The sequence below is a fragment of the Eleutherodactylus coqui genome, chromosome 6 (assembly GCF_035609145.1).
Source record: "Eleutherodactylus coqui strain aEleCoq1 chromosome 6, aEleCoq1.hap1, whole genome shotgun sequence".
Taxonomy (NCBI): Eukaryota; Metazoa; Chordata; class Amphibia; order Anura; family Eleutherodactylidae; genus Eleutherodactylus; species Eleutherodactylus coqui.
This window is the reverse complement of record NC_089842.1, coordinates 41,591,983-41,614,817: the sequence shown is the minus strand read 5'-3', so window position 1 is coordinate 41,614,817 and position 22,835 is coordinate 41,591,983. Positions and strand designations below refer to the sequence as shown.

The window sequence follows — 22,835 nt, the reverse complement described above, 5'->3', positions numbered from 1 at the left end:
ATAATGCATAGCCACCTGTTCGGATCTTGATCCAATAATGATCCACAAATTCCAGCGCAAAGAGGTGATGGCAGCATACACGGTGCTAATTCAAAAAAAGTGTTTCTTTATTCCTCCCAACAGATACAATGTTTCGACGCACAGTCAAGTTGAAAAAGACTGTGCGTCGAAACGTTGTATCTGTTGGAAGGAATAAAGAAACACTTTTTTGAATTAGCACCATGTATGCTGCCATCACCTCTTCTTTGAAATAAAATAAATCTTGTTTTTTGTATAGCGCCAACTTATTCCGCAATGCTTTCAGGTAATTTATTTATTACCCCCACCAAGCTGGGTACTCCTTTTACCGACCTCAAAAGGATGGAAGGTTAAGTCAATCTTGAGCCGGCTACCTAAACCATGTGGGTATTGAACCTGCAACCTTCAGGTCGTGAGCGAGAGCTTAAGACTGCATTTCTGCTGCCTTAACACTCTGCGCCATTGTTTTTAATGTGGCTGGCGGCAGCATCGCACCTCTTGCTAGGTGCATGCGATGCGATGCGAGGTCTCCCATTGAAGACAATAGGAGAAACTCAGCGATCTTCCACCGTGGCTGTCAGTCGCGGTGGAAGATCGCTACATCCCCAAAGAAAAATGCCCAGCATCTGCAGGGAATTCACATGGTGTTTCACGGCCCCATATCGCGCTCGCCTATGTGAAGTTCACCTAAGGGGTATTCCCAAGACTGACTTTTATCACCTATCCAGAGGATAGATGATAAAAGTCTGATTGGTGGGAGTCTCACCACTGAGACCACCTACGATCACAAGGATAGGAATCCTGTGTCTGTGCCCCTCTTTTCCTCACTGCAGGCTCACTGGTCCTCCTGCAGTGAGGAGAAGCCTAAATGGAGCAGCGGTCAAGCATGCACAGTGCCGCTTTGTTCGTCTTCAATGGAGCTGATAGAAATTGCTACAAGCGCTTGCCTATCTCCAGCAGTCCCATTGAAAATGAATGGAGCAGCACTTCGCATGCTTGACCATCGCTCCATTCAGGCTCCTCCTCACTGCAAGGGTTGCAGTAAGCCTGCCATGAGGAGAAGACTGGCACTTGGGACCCCCGTTCTCAGGATCGGTGGGGGTCTCAGCGGAACACAGCTATAGGGGTTCCAGCTGTGCCCGGGCCCTGGAGCCTCTGCCCCATATGTGGATGTCAATGCTATAATTAGGGCCATTATCACATTTACATCGGGGCCTAAGGGCTTGAAGATATACGTCTGCATATATAAATGTCATTTTTGAGATAGCATTCTTCCCATTGACTTAGAAACACTTGGACGATGCTACATTTGCAGTGTTCCCTTGTCAACAAGTAACTAGAGTCTTCCTGGTTACCACAGTCTTCATGTTACCTAGCAACAGCAGAAACAGCACCTTAGCGGACTGTACCACTGTCAACAGGGAAGGGGTTTCCAACATCGAGTCTATGGGCCCATTTACACGGGCAGAAATAATAAGTAGCGATCGATGATATAGCGGGTCGTTCAGTGCTCGTTTAGGTACATGTAAATACATCAATCGTCGGGAGAAAGTGCGGAGGAACGATTGATTTCCCCAAAATGGTTGCACTATCGTCAGCAGGACATCCGTGTTTACATGAGGGGATGCGCACATAAAAGATGCGATGGGTGACAAATAAGCGTTTTCTCGCTTGAGCAATAAACATGCGCAACGATTAGGAACCGACATTTTTGCAAACAAAGAATCGTTCACACAGTTATCACCCTGTGTATATGGGCCCCTCGGCCAGATTCACGCGACTGTATGCGTATTTGTGCACTGGTAAGCGCAGCGTGTTTGCGGAATCAACTCAGCTTTTTTTGGGCACAGATTGGTGTATTTTACAAAGCAAGGCAAATACGCCCATGTGAACCTGGCCTTAGACCAACTCACACAAGCATATGCGTATTTGTGCGTGCAGGAGCCCAAGGAACGTTGCTTTTTTGCGCTCGCATTGGCGTATTTTACTATTCTTTTTGACTTCTATGGGGACTTCTGATGCGCAGGAAAATAGAGCATGCTGCTGTTTTTTGGCACAACCAAAATGTGCAGGAAAAATACGTGCATGTGAACGAACCCATTGAAATCAATAGATTCTATTCACTGCATATTGCGCATGCTAATTTTGCGTGTGCAAATACGCCCGTGTGAAGCCGGCCTTTAGTCTAGCGAGCAGAGAGCGCATTAGCTAATTGTACGATTGTCGCTTGGAGGAGATGTGTTCTACAGGTGGGATACGGAAAAGTAGGCCGCAACCACACAGTAATGAGAGCTGTCTGAAAGAAAATCTGTCTGTGTTGCCCCTAACAACCAATCACAGTGCAGTTTTCATTTTATTTCAGCAGTATAAGAAATATCAACCAATTACAGCACAGCTTTTATTTTTAGTACTGCTGAGGTAAAATGAAAGCTGCGCTGTGATTGGTTGCTAGGGACAACACAGACAGATTTTCTCCTAGACAGCTTTAATAATAGTATGGTTGCGGCCTACTTCTCCATGGCCACCCTGTTAGCAGGACATATGTGAAAGAGGTGATATATATAATATATATATATATATATATATATATATATATATATATATATATATATATATAAAACAATGTGTGTATGTATGTATATATATATTTTTTTTACATTCTCTGGGACCTTTCACGCTGGACAGAATTGTCTGCAGGGCACAGCGCAGATGCGGATTTTGTCAATTAATGCAGATTTTGTTGCGGTTTTAACTGTGGAACGCCTTGTGGAATTTCTTGCGGTGGAGAAGTGGATGTAATGGCTGCGTCTCTCTCCATTGCAGCTTATGGGAGTTGCAGAGCGTTCAGCTGTTTCTGTAACTCCCATTGACTGCATATAACTAGCCATGTTTATGCTCGACTCCTTTCTAGAATGCTAAGAGGGATTATAGGGAACGTCCATTCTCCAGATAAGTGGATCCTAGAAGCTGAAATCTTAGCCAGATTCACACGGGCCCATTTGTGTGTGCAAAATTTACACGCATGATACGCAGACAGTAGAGGCCATTGATTTCAATGGGTTCATTCACATTTCCGTATTTAGTACAGAGCATTTCGATCACGAAAAAAAAAAAGAAAAGAAAAAAGAATGCTCTATTTTTCTGTGTATTTGCGCACCAAAGGTCCCTTTAGAAGTCAATAGATTTGCAAACGCAATACGCAAATAGATTTGTGAAACACTACGTAATTGGGCTGCAAAAAGACCACATCTGGAACTAATTTCAATCGGTGCGTTTGTTTGCAGTGCGCAAATGCCTTGCGGGGCCAAAATGTACAGTAAAACATGCTGACACGTGTATGCAAAAAAGCATAGTCCAATCCGCAAAAACGCAGCACTGAGGCCCGTGCAATTGCACCTACACTCATGTGAAGGGGGCCTTAAAATGGTTTGTAGGAATTGAACAAAATTGACGCTGTGCCTGCAGCCGGTGAGAAACCCATCCTGGAATGAAACTAGGGCAGGTGCCTGCTGCTCGAGGCCTAAGGGGGTGGGGGGAGGTACAGTGTAATGCTGCACTTTTCCACCTCGTTAGGCTGAAGAACAGCAATGCTGGGTTTACACATAAAGATAAATTAAAGGAAAGCGCGCGACGAGGGAGTATATAACGACTCGTGAGCATTTGCACAATCAACTATTAGGCCTTTCACACAGACGACAGTGTTATCCCCGCAAGAAAATCACAGCGATATTGCAGCTGTGTTATATGCGATATCGCTGCGTTTTCTAGCGGCAATATTGTAATTTTGTGGAACTACAAAGTCGCGCAACTTTGTAGCGTTCTTTTGCCAGGATTTTCAGGGCAGCTTGAAATATAAGTCCTACCCTGAAAATAAGCCCTGGGTGAATAAAAAAAAACAAAAAAACAATACATCACCTAACAGATGCTGTCTGTCCTGCCGCACTTCTTCTCTCAAAATTCCGGCACACTTGTCTTTGGTCTTCAGCCAGCACTTCCTAGTCAGGGGTTAAAAAAAATCCCCCCTCCTGGATGCACTGGCTCTGATTGATGCTCAAATGCCTCTGCTCAGCCAATCACTGTAGTGTTCGATGAACCAATCACAGCCATTCAATGGCTGTGATTGGTTCATTGAGCGCTGCAGTGATTGGCTGAGCCTCGGCGCTTGAGAACCAATTACAGTCAGTGCTTCCTGGAGGTGGGTTTTTTGAACCCCCTGACCAGGAAGCGCTGGCTGAAGACTGCAAACAAGTGCCGCAGAACTGCTGGAGAAGCAGTGCGGTGGAGCGGACAGCGCCTGTTAGGTAATGTATTGTTTTATTTTCTAATGAAGCTAGTGCTTATTTTAGGGACAAACAGTAGAACTTCCTAATGTATACGTTGCAGCGCACCGCACAAAAAACTCGTTTTCATGTGATGCAACAGAAAGGAAAGCTGCATAGGGAAACACGGGCTACAAAACATTGCAAATCCCATCTGTATAGAGCCGTGATTTTTTTTTTGCGCAATGTAGCAGCCTGCAAAACATCGCGAATGCAAAGGAACCCATTGGAAAGCATGGGCTTCACATACATGCGATTTGTAGCACTGTCGCATCGTGTGAAAATCGCACAATTTTGTCGCCCATGTGAAAGCGGCCTGACAGTGCATTTATTTTAGTTTTTAGATCGCTTATCAAATTCCCCTGGAGTGTTTACTAATCCTCAAACGATTTCATCATTTTCGCTTTTTTACTGTTCCATTTTCCATCAAGCAGAGATAAATTTTATGTCAGTACAAGAGATGTGATCAACAATAAGTGAGCAAATTCACGGTCGTCGTTTACTCTCTGGACACGGTCACACAGCATGGTTATTCCTCATATTTGCTCAATGTAACAATTAATCACATGCTAATCGGCTCATGTAAATGAACTATAAATCTGACAGGAACAAACAGTGTGGTGTTAGGCTTGCGTTCGTTTTCATCATGGAAATAGTCAGCTACACTATTCTATATATCTGACCCCTTGTCAGATAGACATGGTGTCCGTTTCGCTGACAATGAGTGGTTCTATTTGATTCTGTTTGAGGTTCTGTCACAATGCTGTTTTTGGCACCTGTGATGGAACCTCTCAGCGTGGTGAAAAACACTCTGGGAATCTCCATAAACAGGTAAACAAGCAATTCTGTCTTTTTCACTCAGATCCAATGCTTCATTCAGTTTTCTGCTGTTTTTCTGTTAGCTCTCAGGCTGCTAGGGTTGAGTCTGCAAGAAAACTGCTGAGTGTAATGCATGAGATAACTAAAGAGCCGTAGACCAAAGCAATGTCCGTATCGTAATTATAATCATTTATTATTTTATTACCGCAACAGGTTGTCTTCCCAAGAATATCCAACTTCAGATCTGACCTCAGAGGAAACAGACTCGCATCAAGAAAAAGATCAGAGGGTGACAGAAATAGGTCCTCACCATGCAGAAGACCTAGAATCCCACCCAGCACAGACCCCACGAGAAGACTTCACTTCATCTCATGACAGTAACATGGAAACAAGATCATTTCCAAATGATGCTGCAACTACAGAGGACGTTTTGGATAGAGAAATCACCCTGGAGGCTCATGACAGACAGACACAAGGTTCTCAGGATGAGAGAGAAGAACAGAAGGAAGACAACCCAGAAAACCTACTCATAAAAGATGAGGCTAAAGATCATGATAAAGAAGACAACTTGCCCATGAAAGGACATGTAGAAGGTCATGACATTCAGCAGACTCACAATAAAGAAGATGAAGAAGCTAGAGAAGACAACTCTGATAACAAAGAGGATCTGGAGGGTCAGGACATGACACAGACTCAGGACCATAGAGAAGAAGACAATCTGACTAATAGGGCCATAGAAGATGATGGGAAAGGATATGACAAAGAAGCTCATGAACCAGAAGGAAAGACTATGAAGGAAACTCAAGGACTTGAAGCTGTTGGAAGCCCATTGGGGCCAGATACCAGTTCGACACTTGAGGCCCAAAGCCATAAAGCTACAAGTGAAGAACAACTAGAATCAGCAGATAATCAGGACAATGAGAATGAAGATCAACTAGAGAATAACAGTGAGGAACCTGCTGATACCACAACCAGGACCACTGAAGAGCAGCAACAACACAGTGAAGAGGTAACCTCATAAAAATATTCTTATAACCCTGTCCTTGATGGAGCTGTCACTTCTCCAGAAGATGTTCAGTGACCTGCAGCAATTTACTAAGAAACCATTCATGAGTAACTACTGATAGGACCTCACACAGTATGAATCCTCGAGTCTTCTGCCCAGCTAACTCTTTTTCCTTGGTGACAATCTACATGGCCAGCAGTACATTTCTCACTGAGAATGACCCAAGGACTTACAGTTACTGTGAATTTTTATAGAGGCTATGTTCCTTCTCTTACCGCCCTCTTGCCCCATCTGTCCCCAATGACTGCCACGGCATGCGCTCTCCTTCCTTCTACGGCAGATGCCATGCACTTACCTACTGTCACACTCTGTCTGCTGTCCGAAGAGTGCATACACATAGCCACAGTCTTAAAGGGCCAGTACCCGTCCCGTAATTCTTTTCCCTGCCAATCATGGAGAACCTCTGGTTATATAAGGCACTTTCACCCTAATGAATGTACCTAAACTTTTGGTTTACTTGTCCAGCTGAAGATGCTTCTTATTTGTGTTGATCTCTTGGTTTCTGACTTTGGTTATACCCTAACTACTCTGCATTCTCCATTCCTGACCTCGGCTTGCTTTATTGACCATTCTTCTGTCTGCGGGCTGCCAACTCCTGGGCTGTTGTACTAAACCTGCTCTGTGTGCCCTGACCTCTGGACTGCCTTCTTTGTTGATGGTTATGCCAGTCGCCTAGATCCGGACACTTCTCTGTCTGCTCCTCTGTTCACACCTTGGTCTGTAGTTGCGGCAGTTCTACATAACTGGGACCACTTCTAGAGTAAGAGCATGGAGACCCTATAGCAAAGCCTGGATCTCTACTGGTGCTATGAAAGAGTGAAGACCGGGGTTCCTCAGATGTTGCCTCTAGATTTTTCCCAAAGCCAAACCAGTGTGCGCACAGCAGATCCACATCTGCTGACTCTGAGACCTTCATAATTCATTCTGTCTAGATATATTTTTACTTATCCATGATTTTTTATTTTTTTTGCTCTCATGATGATTTTTCCTCTGCTTTAGTACATTTTCATAATTTTTCATTTTCAATTCAAAGAATGAACTAGATTAGACTCGTTTTCTTAAAATAAACATTTACATGAATATCCCTCAGTCCTTCCGGCGGCGTGATGTAGTCAACAGCTTTATGTCCGCTGTATCGTTCACATTCTGCCTCCCATCAGACAGTGTGGGGACCCTGATCAGCGAGGGGTTACAGACACGTCGCCGGCTTCTCACTAATTCCTTCAGTTCTGTAAGACTTACTGGTTTCTCACTTCTTGTCAGTTATGTAACAGACAATATGTTGCTTCAGGTTCGGGGAGGCAGCAGAGTTGCATTTCCCGGTTATTAATTTAATTGGCAGCAGTGGGAATTGAAGCTGTGAGAGACGCTAAATTTGGGAACGTGTTACATGATTGTAGATGTTTGTTGAGAACATATTGAGGGTGGAAGTGACAAGCTGTCAGTCATCGAGAAGTTGCAGGAATGGAAACTGGGAGAAGATGAAATGGACGCAAGTTTGCTGACAACTCTTTTCCCTAAAAATCCTTACAACACAGTAGCACAAAAACATTGCAACATTGTGGCTTGTTATACCTTGCATAATTGCTTTCGCGGTATAACTGTAGCAAAAAATGTGTTCACGAGGGTGAGAGAGGGGATAGAGATTCTTGTCCCTACAAATCTTGGGTTGATAACTTGGATTTAACAGGAGCTCCAGAATTACTGGATGTCATAATAGATTTCTCATATAGGCAATGCAATTTATGATGTTTCAGTCCATAAATAACTGACTGTCCTCAGACATAGTAACAAAATTATGGTATAAACATCCTAAGAACAAACATACGTCTATTTCGGAAAGCAATTTTATGTTTGTTATGATGGCCAAGGAAGGTCTGTTATTTGTGGATGGAGATGTCACACTAACATGGGATTACTATACTTATAAAAAACTTATCATACAGAGAATTTTGAACTGCAGAGTCCCTTATAAAATACATATAGTATATCCATCAGTGTGGAACCCTATGTCAGTAATGAGTGCTGTGGATCCACCACTTAACACCTCCCACATAATGGGGTACTTGATTTCCATTTAAAGTCAATTTCCCACAAAAACTGTGAAATTGTGGACCATAAATTGAACTCCTTTCCCGTAACGCGTTAGAACTAGGGGTCTGCAGGAAGTTGTGTCTTGTGATTCTTCTCAGATCATCTGAATGGTTGAGAGGGTTAAGGGCTGGAAGGGTTTTGTGTAGCAAGCACCCTAATGGGCAACCCTAGAAGCATGTTGTGGGTATAGTTGTGCCATAAGATAGGATTACCATCTTCATGCAAACACAGTTAAGCTGGGGTGCATAACCTGCAGACTGGGGGCCACATGCCATTTTGTGTGGTCCCCAACTATCTGGACACATAAATGCTTGTATTTGTGTATTTTCCATGTTAGAGAGAAGAGGAGTGGCACATGGCTCAGGAGCGAGGACAGGTAATCATGCTAATGATGCACTAATACAGTCCCCAAACCAGACCCCCTGAAGTAATACAACCCTATTCCCCCTTTGACATTTACAGACTCCAGACGCTTACACAGAACTGCCACTGTTGTGATTTGAAGCTCCACTTGCTGGCTTCAGGACATGCACATGTATGGCCATGTGACCAAATCTGCAGCTACTTCAATAGTCATAGGTCCTGCACACATTTGTGCTTATAGGGATCATTGCACATCACAGATTCATCTTGGTTTTGCCACAATTTGTGGCAAAAACTTGCCAAAAATGTAAAAACTTGCAAACTATTCTGCACCATTGTTTATCATGGTTCTTCAGAATATCCCCATACTACATGGAATGCTTATGGGTACATGACCAATGGCCACCACAGCGTCCTCTTGACCTATGTCTTGGCCGTGTGTCCTCTTGTGCTTCCGGTGTGGTCCTACGATCTTTTGGTCCTTTATCTGAATCTCACAAAGGAACTCTATATGTCTTAAGATTCGTAATATCGAATCCTGCATGGTCTTCAGACTCTGCTCCAACCAGATAACTTATCATGTCTGAGTGAGAATGTAGCAGTTCACATACATATGTTTACTCAAATCCCAAAAACCGTCCTGTCAGCAGCACTCAGAATCTGCCTGAATAGGTGAGGCATGCAAATGTTGATATGCTACACCACTTTAGGGAATCTGAGCCTTGACTCGGAATAAAGGCCAGAAATAATGCAACTATGGCAGCATATATGGTGCAAAAAAAAAATCTCTCTTTATTCCTCCAATTCCATTGAGAGGCTACATTTCGACCTGTAGCTTGACAAAGACCACTACAGGTCAAAACGTTGCCTTTCAATGGAATTGGGGGAATAAAGAGAGAAAAGATTTTTATTTGCACCATATATGTTGCCATAGTTGCCTACATATGTTTACTGGTGCTATGCTTCATACGGGGTGGTATAAACCCCCACATCCATCCTGATGTAGGAAACTGAGGGAGCTTGGAGACCAGAATAGCTAAAGCTTAGCTTCCTATCTGTATTTTACATAGTCAAGTGGAAGAGCCTGTCTGCTCACTGACCCCATGAACCTGTTTGTAGATTCCCACTCTATCCCCATTTACAGCTTTGACGTTTTTGGCCATGTTCACACACTGTGAATGTGTGCTTCTTCATTAGTTGACTGTGTGTCTTTTGTGGAGATCAAAACTATGGTACCACACAGAACTTCGCATTTTGTAGGTCTGTATGTAGTGCCTCATGGAACAGATTTTTCATGTGACCATGTGAATTTTACCCTTGTGATATACACTAACATGCCATTGACATTCCATGTCCAAAGTTGTACAAGCATTTAACATTGCTCGATCCTCAGTTTTACCTGTGCACCAGGGATACATCATTGAAAGCATTACTACCCATAGTGGACAGCACAGTGGTCGCCCACTGGTAATTAATGATTGGGACCGGTAACGTCTAGCTAGAACAGTCTGTGTGAACAGATGAGCAATTGTGGCAGAAATCACACCCACGTTCAATGCAAGAGAACCCATGCACATATTCTGCGTGGTTTTATGAGTCACGGTACCCATTGTTTAAGGCTGATGGTAACGTTCATGTGTGATGCTACCATAGAACCTAGTTGTCAACAAGGCACTGTGTAGGTTGGTGGTGGTTCCATACTGGTGTGAAGTGTGTTCTCATGGCATGGGGTGGCTCATTTGGTCCACCTAACTATGTCATTGACCAGTGCCCATTATGTTTCACTGCATGGTGAGCATTTGAAGCCCTTTATAAACTTCATGTAACCCATAATGATGGGATATTCCAGCAGGCTAATGCAATGTGCCATTGGGTCCAAGTTGTCCAAAATTGGTTTGAAAGCATTCTATTTGTATAGCATTCTGGAGAGTTCCTATGATTGGTGTGGCTTGCATGTTCATCTGACATGAGCCAAAACAAGCATTTATAATAATAATCTTTATTTATATAGCGCCAATATATTATGCAGTGCTTACAAAACAGGGGGAGCAGATAAAAAAAACAAAGATGCAAAAACCATGGTTACATGAAGTAATCAGCTGATGGAGACAGTAGGGGTCCTGCTCCAACGAGCTTACATACTACAAGTAATGGGTTGATACAGAAGGTAATGGGGCTGGAGATGTGCACGGTATGGCCTGATGGAGAGTGAGGGATGCTATACACATGACCAATGGTCAGATTTGAGTCGTATAGTGGCTGAGTCGGTATGACTGAAGGGGGTGGTTGATAACGGGTAGCAGAGATTGCAATCAGTAGGTCAGGGAATATCTTATCAGGGGGATACAGAGGGTTTTGGTTTAGGAGATATGGTATGCCTCCCTGAAGAGGTGCGTTTTTAGAGCACGCCTGAAGTTTTGTGAGTCAGGGATTGCCCAGAAAGGGGTGGATTCTTGCGATGTTCTTGAGGTGCAAGTGCCATGTTTGATCAAGAGATTGGATATAGGGGGTAAAGGAAAGATCGGAGTCAAATATAACCCCAAAACAGGGGGCATGCTGTCTGGGAGTTATGGTGGTGCCACACACTGAGATGGAGATGTCAGGATGAGTTCAGTTAGCAGAGAACAGAAACACCAGTAGGGCAGTTTTTGAGAGGTCCATTTACACCTGAGATCCTGCTCCTACAAATATCATTAAACTGTGAAAGGCTTTCCACACAGCTCAACATCCCACCAGACACCTTCCATTCACTTGTGGACTCGATGCCTTGTCGGGTTGCTGCACTCCGCTGGGCTAGAGGGGGTCCTACATGATAATAGTTCCTGTCCCATGACCTTTGGCATGTCAGTGTATGATTTGGGCACCACGAGACGTTACCGCAGCCAGCTGATAACACAGTATTTTGGGCGATCTGACCAAGAGATTATATGTGTTTCTAGCCAGTAGCGATCTGTTCCGTTAGTCTTAAAAAAGTTAAAAATGACTATCTGATCTGATTAGAAGGGGGGAAAGAGTAAAATGTTTTCACTAGGCGAAAGGTTCAGATAAAAAGATTCTTATCATAGCTAAAAACCGTATTACTTTTTTTGTCCCATTGTAGCAATTTTGGTAACCTCCTGTTGTCACATTTGTAAACATTTTTCGCTATAGACAAAAATGGACTCTTTATGATCAAAAAGAATTCTCCATCTGTAGCTCTAGATCTTTTTTAAGGATCAAATCCCCCAATATTCAAAATAAATATTACACCACTCGACTGATCGGAGAGCTATTCACTATCTGACCCGGGGAATGCCACTTTTCATCTGCTTCTCTAGCGGATTATAGCTCTTATCTTCTGCTTGTGGGATCCTAAGTGAACCCACAAGTCCAAAATCAGTATTCTAATTCTCTTGAAAAGCTAAGAAAGAAAAACAAGTCGACGGTGGAGGCAGCAGCAGCACATGATGTGTTTGGAGTAGGAGGCTCTCACAGATCCCAAGTGATGCGAGTCTGCAGCTCGTAGGAAAACAGTCAGGAGATCTCAGCACTTAGCTCTGCTGCCTGTTCTTGTGGATTTCAGAATGAGAGCGACGTTCTGCTGAGCCGGCTGCGTGAAGGATGGGAATTTAGCAATAACACTTCAAGACAACCCAGTGCTGTCGACTCAAGAAGAAACTCCAAGAAAGGAGCCAATAAGATTTTTTTTTAAATCAAGACCCAACGCTACTTGGAAATCCGGCAAACCATGGAATGCTGTCATGTATGTAGCCATGATAAAAGTGGTTTACATGTTTGCATGAAATATTGAATGTCAATTAAGTTTTATGTTGTGATGACACAAGTCATGTCCATGTCTATGGAATTTTTGGAAAGTGCATTGTCCCTATTTTTGCATCCCCCCCCCCCCATCCCTTCATGACATTATTTGTGTTTTTTAGGCTTGAGCTGTTTTAATTGTAATTGATTTTGTTGCTGTGGTTATATTGTTGTGTGGGTGGATGTGGTTTGCGACACAATTAAAATCAGCGGGAGAAGCTGGGTGCAGCTTGGCACCTGACTACGGGTCTTGTAACAAGTGAAGCAAAGCTTCAGGTTATAGGGATGATTCATTTTATTACAGGAAGGGATATTGATTAGCAACAGATTTCGAGTTTAACCATTTGTAGAAATTGCTGAAATCAAAAATTTGCTACATTTTGAAACATTTGTTAGATGATGAGGTTTATCTGCTGTGTGTGTGGTACTTACCTGGTCATTGGTTCCAATCATTAGAGGGAGAAGAATCATTTTGGTTGATGTTTCTTGATGATTTTGGTTGGGTGTGAGATTTTAATAGGGGGTTATAGGTGTGTCGGTTGGGGTTGGCGACTTGGTTGATGGTTTAGTTGGAGGGAAATCTGGCCAGAAAATCACTTAGAATTCTGTTGTGAACAGGTGACTGGTTGCAGTTGGTGTGATCTGAGTATGTAGGTGTTTGTGGTTTAGTTTACTTGGTATTTGGGCAGTGAGCTGTTGGGGATTTGGTTTTGCTTGATTTGACCCAGATATTACTGTTGGTAAATTGATTGTTTTGTGCTTTGAGAAGATTTACTTACAGCATGTTGCAGTAGAGGGAAGAAATTGTAGTCGATTATTTTGCGGGTCATTTAACTAAAATGTTGTTCTTTATATGGATGAATGTGTGGTTGTAGATGCATGGTTGGAGGTTACTGTAAATGAATTGGAAATTGTTGGAAATTTGCTTAGCCCTTCGCAAGGTTGCAAATTTGACAGCAGTGACAGATTTACTGCTGATTTATTTAGGCCAGAATCCCATGGACGTATTTGCGTGCAAAAATTTGCGCATGTCATACGCAAAAAATTGAACCCATTTATTTCAATAGGTTCGTTCGTATGCAGGTATTTGGCGTGCGCAAATTCATTGCGTGAAAAAAACCAGCATGCTCTGTTTTCCTGCACATTAGCGCAGGGAAAGAACACATCTTGAACTCATTACACTAATTGGCCATTTCAATAGCAGAGAACATCCCTGCGTGTGATTTTGCGCGTGCTGTGGCTCACAGCTTGCACACGCAAAGAGTAAAATACGCTCTTGCGCACACAAATACGCAACGCCCAATGCACAAAAATGCAGCAGAAAAGCGTGCACGAATACGCATACGCTCATGAGACTTCGGCTTTAGGGCATATGATTTTTGAGTACATGGTTAAACCTAATTTGGTAACTGGGTCAAGGTTGGCATGATACAGTCAGGAAGTTGTGGATCACTTTATTGGGTGTAATTTTAGCAGGAAGTTTTAGGTGATTTGGTTGGGAATCTGATTGTGCAGATGGTTCTTAGTAATCCACACTATGTCTGCCTGCTTTTATCATACTATCCTATGGAAAAGAATGAAATTACTATAGTACTGCTCCCTGTCTACAAGAGTATAACTACTACAACACTGCTCCTATGTACAAGAATATAACTACTATAATACTGCCCCCTATGTACAAGAATATAACTACTATAATACTGCTCCTATGTACAAGAATAATACTACTATAATACTGCCCCCTATGTACAAGAATATAACTACTATAATACTGCTCCTATGTACAAGAAAAATACTACTATAATACTGCCCCCTATGTACAAGAATATAACTACTATAATACTGCTCCCTATGTACAAGAATATAACTATTATAATACTGCCCTCTATGTACAAGAATATAACTACTATAATACTGCCCCCTATGTACAAGAATATAACTACTATAATACTGCTGCCTATGTACAAGAATATAACTAATATAATACTGCTTTCTATATACAAGCGTATGGTTACCTGCAGACGGCCAGGTCGGATCTGGCTGCAAGAATTCTCGCAGCGGGACCCGACCCGAGCATCTGCAGAGAGCAGCGTGACATTCACCTGCTCCCGCGGCCCCGGCTCTTTCATTGTTAACGCAATCCTATGACAGCTTCCAGGGGCGGAAATTCCTACTATAACTACTATAATACTGCCTCTATGTGCAAGAATATATCTACTATAATACTGCCGCCTATGTACAAGAATATAACTACTATAATCCTGCTTCCTATGTACAAGAATATAACTACTATAATACTGTCCTCTATGTGCAAGAATATAACTACTATAATACTGCCTCCTATATACAAGAATATAACTACTATAACACTGCCCACTATGTACAAGAATATCACTACTATAATACTGTCCCCTATGTACAAGAATATAACTACTATAATACTGCCCTCTATGTACAAGAATATAACTACTATAATACTGCCCCCTATGTACAAGAATATAACTACTATAATACTGCCCCTATGTATAAGAATATAGCTTCTATAATACTGCTCCTATGTGCAAGAATATAACTACTATAATATTTCCACCCTATGTACAAGGATATAGCTACTATAATACTACTCCTGTGTAAAAGACTATAACTACTATAATACTGTCCCCTATGTACAAGAATATAACTACTATAATACTGCCTCCTATGTACAAGAATATAACTACTATAATACTGCCCCCTATGTACAAGAATATAACTACTATAATACTGCCCCCTATGTACAAGAATATAACTACTATAATACTGCCCTCTATGTACAAGAATATAACTGCTATAATACTGCCCCTATGTACAGGAATATAACTACTATAATACTGCTTTCTATATACAAGCGTATGGTCACCTGCAGACGGCCGGGTTGGATCTGGCTGCAAGAATTCTCGCAGCGGGACTCGACCCGAGCATCTGCAGAGAGCAGCGTAACATTCACCTGCTCCCGCGGCCCCGGCTCTTTCATTGGTAATGCAATCCTATGACAGCTTCCAGGGGCGGAAATTCCGCGGGAAATCCCGCCGCGAATTTCCGACCATCTGCAGACGGCCTATAACTACTATAATTCTGCCCCCTATATACAAGAATATAACTACTATTATACTGCCCCCTATGTACAAGAATATAACTTCTATAATAATGCTCTCTATGTACAAGAATATAACTACTATAATACTGCCTCCTATGTACAGGAATATAACTACTATAAGACTGCCCCCTATGTACAAGAATATAACTACTATAATAGTGCCTCTATATACAAGAATATACTATAATACTGCTTCCTATGTACAAGAATATAACTTCTATAATAATGCCCTCTATGTGCAAGAATATAACTACTATAATACTGCCTCCCATATACAAGAATATAACTACTATAATACTGCCTCTATGTACAAGAATATAACTACTATAATACTGCCCCCTATGTACAAGAATATAACTACTATAATACTGCCTCTATATACAAGAATATAACTACTATAATACTGCTTCCTATGTACAAGAATATAACTACTATAATACTGTCCTCTATGTGCAAGAATATAACTACTATAATACTGCCTCCTATATACAAGAATAAAACTACTATAACACTGCCCACTATGTACAAGAATATAACTACTATAATACTGTCCTCTATGTGCAAGAATATAACTACTATAATACTGCCTCCTATATACAAGAATATAACTACTATAATACTGCCCCTATGTATAAGAATATAGCTTCTATAATACTGCTCCTATGTGCAAGAATATATCTACTATAATATTTCCACCCTATGTACAAGAATATAACTACTATAATACTGCCTCCTATGTACAAGAATATAACTACTATAATACTGCCCCCTATGTACAAGGATATAACTACTATAATACTACTCCTGTGTAAAAGACTATAACTATTATAATACTGATCCCTATGTACAAGAATATAACTGCTATAATACTGCTCCTATGTACAAGAATATAATTACAGTAATACTGCCCACTATGTACAAGAATATAAATACTATAATACTGCCCCCTATGTGCAGGAATATAACTACTATAATGCTGCTCCTATGTACAAGAATATAACTACTATAATGCTGCCCCCTATGTACAAGAATATAACTGCTATAATACTGCCCACTATGTACAAGAATATAACTACAATAATACTGCCCTCTATGTACAAAAATATAACTACTATTACATTGCCCTCTATATACAAGGATATAACTACTATAATTCTGCTCCTGTGTACAATACTATAACTATTATAATACTGATCCCTATGTACAAGAATATAACTGGTATAATACTGCTCCTATGTACAAGAATATAATTACAATAATACTGCCCACTATGCACAAGAATATAAATACTGTAATACTGCCCCCTATGTACAGGAATATAACTGCTATAATGCTGCTCCTATGTACAAGAATATAACTACTATAAACTATAATGCTGCTCCTGTGTACAAGACTATAACTATTATAATACTGATCCCTACATACAAGAATATAACTGCTATATTACTGCTCCTATGTACAAGAAAAAAAGCACTATAATACTGCCCCCTATGTACAAGAATATAACTAGTATAATACTGACCGCTATGTACAAGAATATAAATACTATAATACTGCTCCTTATGTACAAGAATATAACTACTATAATACTGCTCCTATATACAAGAATATAACTACTAAAAGACTGCTCCTTATGTACAACAATATAACTGCTATAATACTGCTCCCTATGCACCAGAATATAACTACTATAATATTGCTCCCTATGTACAAGAATATATCTACTATAATACTGCCTCCTATGTACAAGAATATAACTGCTGTAATACTGGTCCATATGTACAAGAATATAGCTACTATAATACTGCCCCCTATGTACAAAAATATAACTACCATAATACTGGCCCATATGTACAAGAATATGACTACTATAATACTGCCTCCTATGTACAAGTATATAACTTCTATAATACTGCCCTCTTTTTCAAGAATATATTATAATACTGCCTCCTATGTACAAAAATGACTACTATAATACTGCCCACTATGTACAAGAATATAACTACTATAATACTGCCTCCTATGTACAAAAATATAACTACTATAATACTGCCCTCTTTTTACAAGAATATATTATAATACTGCCTCCTATGTACAAAAATATAACTACTATAATACTGGCCTATATGTACAAGAATATGACTACTATAATACTGCCCCCTGTGTACAAGAATATAACTACTATAATACTGCACTTTATGTACCAGAATATAACTATTATAATACTGCCCCCTATGTACAAGAATATAACTTCTATAATATTGCCCTCTATGTACAAGAATATAATTACTGTAATATTGCCCTCTGTGTACAAGAATATAACTATTATAATACTGCCCCGATGTACAATAATATAACTACTATAAAACTGCTACTGTGTACAAGACTATAAGTGCTTTAATACTGCACTTATGTACCTATGTACAAGAATATTACTACTATAATATTGCCCTCTATGAACAATAATATAACTATTATAATATTGCCTCCTATGTAGAATATAACTACTATAATACTGCCCTCTATGTACAAGAATATAACTACTATAATACTGCCCTCTATGTACAAGAATATAACTACTATAATACTGCCTCCTATGTACAAGAATATAACTACTATAATATTGCCCACTATGTACTAGAATATAACTACTATAATACTGCCCACTATGTACAAGAATATCACTACTATAATACTGCCCCCTATGTACAAGAATATCACTACTATAATACTGCCCCCTATGTACAAGAATATAACTACTATAATACTGCCCCCCATGTACAAGAATATAACTACTATAATACTGCCTCCTATGTACAGAAATATAACTACTATAATACTGCCCCCTATGTACAGAAATATAACTACTCTAATACTGCCCCCTATGTACAAGAATATAACTACTATAATACTGCCCCCTATGTACAAGAATATAACTACTATAATACTGCCTCCTATGTACAAGAATATTACTACTATAATACTGCCCCCTATGAACAATAATATAACTATTATAATATTGCCTCCTATGTAAGAATATAACTACTATAATACTGCCCTCTATGTACAAGTATATAACTACTGTAATACTGCCCCCTATGTACAAGAATATAACTACTATAATACTGCCCCTAAGTAGAAGAATATAACTACTATAATACTGCCCCTATGTACAGGAATACAACTACTATAATACTGCCCCCTATGTACAAGAATATAACTACTATAATACCGCCTGCTATGTACAGGAATATAACTACTATAATACTGCCCCCTATGTACAGGAATATAACTACTATAATACTGCCCTCTATGTACAAGAATATAACTACTACAATACTGCCCCCTATGTACAAGAATATAACTACTATAATACTGCCTCCTACATACAAGTATATAACTACTATAATACTGCCCTCTATGTACAAGAATATAACTACTATAATACTGCCCCCTATGTACAAGAATATAACTACTACAATACTGCCACCTATGTACAAGAATATAATTACTATAATACTGCCCCCCATGTACAAGAATATAACCACTATAATACTGCCCCCTATGTACAAGAATATAACTACTATAATACCGCCCGCTATGTACAGGAATATAACTACTATAATACTGCCCCCTATGTACAGGAATATAACTACTATAATACTGCCCTCTATGTACAAGAATATAACTACTACAATACTGCCCCCTATGTACAAGAATATAACTACTATAATACTGCCTCCTACATACAAGAATATAACTACTATAATACTGCCTCCTATGTCCAAGAATATAACTACTATAATACTGCCTCCTATGTACAAGAATATAACTACTATAATACTGCCCCCTATGTACAGGAATATAACTACTATAATACTGCCCCCTATGTACAAGAATATAACTACTATAATACTGCCTCCTATGTACAAGAATATAACTACGATCATACTGCCTCCTATGTACAAGAATATAACTACTATAATACTGCCACCTATGTACAGGAATATAACTACTATAATACTGCCCCCCTATGTACAAGAATATAACTACTATAATACTGCCTCCTATGTACAAGACTATAACTACTATAATACTGCTCCTATGTACAAGAATATAACTACTATAATACTGCCCCCTATGTACAAGAATATAACTACTATAATACTGCCCCCTGTGTACAAGAATATAACTACTATAATACTGCCCCTATGTACAAAAATATAATTACTACAGTATAAAACTGCTATAATATTGCCTTCTTTAGACAGAAGTGTGGAGCTGAATATAGTAATGTGTTCACATATAAAAAGTGCTGCTGTAATATGTATTTGGGGTCACAGGCATGTACATATCCCGGGTACAGACAACATGGCGTTGGAGAAGTGAAGTGCTTCCTGCAGGCTGTGAACTCAGTAAATGTTAAGTGTAGCCGCTGAACAGTATAATCAGGACGTATTCATATGAAATACACAAAATAGTTGCACAGAATTGCCGTACACTGATGTGAAAGCCTTTCCCGCACAAAGAAAATATAATATGTGTCATTCTTCGGCTTCAGAACTGTCTAATTACAGCCGGTTCTGCGCTCTTAGCTCCACGCTGAGAACCTTTCAATGGTTTTGTTTGTGAAATTACATTTCGTATGTAAAGCCAGCAGCTAATGGGGAAAAAGACTGTAACAAAGTGGGGGGTGCTGCACCTCCATTTTAGTGTATGTTGTTGCAATACAATGAGAGGTACAGGTGGGATCCAGCTCCAAAATATGGAACATCAAAGCTGCATTGTTCCAGATGTCTCTTCTCCTGAACCCGGCTCGTCAACCCAAACCTCAAAGTTAAGACGGCATTTCAATTCAAATCGGAAGGTTGCAATCTGCTATAGATCTGCTGCAAAATCCACTGCACATTAGTTACATGTGAACGCACCCTTATGATGGATTTTAGACACTTTTTCTACCAAAGGTGGGTTGTCGCTTTCTGGGGAAGTGAGGCGTGGCTTTTAGGATAGCTGACATGGCCGAAATATGAGCCTCGTGTGGCAAAGAGTGTTAAGGCAGCAACATTGCAGTCTTAGGCCGCCTGCAGACGGGCGGAAATTACGCAGCAGGATTTCCGCCGCTGGAAGCCTGCATACGATTGCGTTAACAAATGCAATGCTATGCAGATGGCCGCGCGAAATATCGCGCGGCAAACAAACCGCGGCACATTCTATTTAGAAATGTCACTCACCCGCCGCCGGCTCCGGTCTGCGCAAGCGCCGGCTGCCCGGCAGCCGGCACATGAAAGATCCGGAGCTGCAGGGCGCGGGTGAGTACGCGCTGCTCTCTGCAGGCGCTCGGGTCGGGTCCCACGGCGAGAATTCTCGCTGCCGGATCCAACCCGGCCGTCTGCAGGTGGCCTTAGGCTCTCACTCAGGACCTGAAGGTTACAAATTCAATCTCCACATGGTTCAAGTAGCCGGCTAAAGGTTGACTCAGTCTTCCATCCTTCTGAGGTCGGTAAAATGAGTACCCAGCTTGGTGGGTGGTAATAAATAAAAATTACCTGAAAGCGCTGCGGAATAAGTTGGCACTATACAAATAACAAAAGTAATTAAAAAAAACAAAAAACGATATAATGCGTCAAAAATTGTGACGCAAAGCCAACTAATAGGTGGTATAAAGCTAAACAAAGTTGTCCAAAGTTGCGCCACATTTATCATCCAGCATGAGTCAATGTGACAAATATGGCGCATTCAAAGGATTTGAACCAAGATGCAAAACCCCTTCCGGAATGCAGGACCCGGGTTCAAAAACAAATCACACCAGGTCCCACTTTTGGCACCACCAGCAAACAACTGACTTTGCTGGTAGAACCCTTGGCCAACTACACCGTTCAAATGTAGCATTTATTACAGGATGGCCAAGCTGTAGTGCCATAATGGCAAGAAGGTTTGCCAGAACGGGAGCCGCTCTTATGGAGGAGCTCTCTGTTCTGTGTCATAGAAGGCTTCCCAATCGGGGAACTCCACTCTATGGTTTTCATATGCCCTAATGAGGCATATGAAGAGGCGATGCAATCTTCGCACAACCCCTTTAAAGGGATTCTGTCATCAGGTTCATGAACTCATCTGAGTGCATTCCATTTTTTTAACGTGCCCATTGACTTAAATGGGCAATTCTGGTCCAGTCACACTAGAAAATGGCATGCTACGATTGTCTTACATGGAGCATTGGGCCGTGAGGAAAATTGTACATGTGAATATAGACATTGACTCTAATGGGTCCGAGTTCTGTCATTTTCAAAATCAGGCAGAACTCGGACATGAGAATTGTCTGTATGAGTAAGCCCTTATGTATCTCTGATGTAGTTTGTAGAAATGTACATTTTATCTGACTGTAGCAGCTACATATATAAGAACACAGGAAGTAGTCCTCAATGTTCATGAGCTACAGGAGGGCCCTGCCTACACATCCACTCCTCTAGCTACTGATTTGATTGCCTATTACTGTGCATAGAGAGACAGCTGACAGATATCCTTCAGTAGCTGGAGGGCAGGGTCAATATCGAGGACTACTTCCTGTAGTCCTCTATGTGTGGCTGCTGCTGATAAAATGTACGTTTCTGACAACTACTTCACAGACATATTGCTGCAATCAAATCTCACAGAGGAGACCATAGAAGGTCGTGACAGATTCCCTTTAACCCTTAGTTGCTAATGTGAGTTGCAAAGTCCAACACAGAGCCGGTATGAGAGCCACCGAAGATTGTCAGGAGCTTCAGTTAGGACAGTGGCGGAGGTACAGAAAAAGAGAACTCCACCAATTTCAGATAATTTTGCACTACAAATGTGTAGTTCCCTTTTAAGAAGCCGCCCTGCGATTCTCTTGTGCTCTACATTTGCCTTAATCGGCTTCAGGAGGAACATGTTATAAGCTGATCAGATTCCGACTCTGCTTCTTTTACCGTAATTTACAAATTTAATGAAAAAATATCATTGGTGATCACAGAGCATCAGCGGTGTTTTACATGTTTGTGTCGGACTGTGAGAAGAGTACATTGCAGATGACAGTGGCGGTAGCTTTTTAGATCTAATACTCAGGTAAGTGACCCGCCATCAGTAAGCTCTGTGAACATATAGTACTTGAAGACTGTGAAGTGAGGCTTCAGCTCATTAAGCTGCATGAAACGCACCAAACTGGCCGGGAGTCATTTAAAATCTCAGTGTGAGACAAAGGATG

General features: G+C 40.9%; 1 protein-coding gene across 2 annotated transcripts in view; it reads left to right on the top strand.

The window, feature by feature from the left end:
- The window catches only part of SPA17 (sperm autoantigenic protein 17), a 72,538-nt gene that overhangs the window by 31,683 nt on the left and 18,020 nt on the right, over positions 1 to 22,835 (top strand). For both annotated transcript variants that reach the window (XM_066606671.1, XM_066606670.1), the window contains exon 7: positions 5,370 to 6,165. In XM_066606671.1, the coding sequence (XP_066462768.1) occupies positions 5,370 to 6,165 (796 nt within the window). The remainder of the gene's footprint in view (positions 1 to 5,369; positions 6,166 to 22,835) is intronic.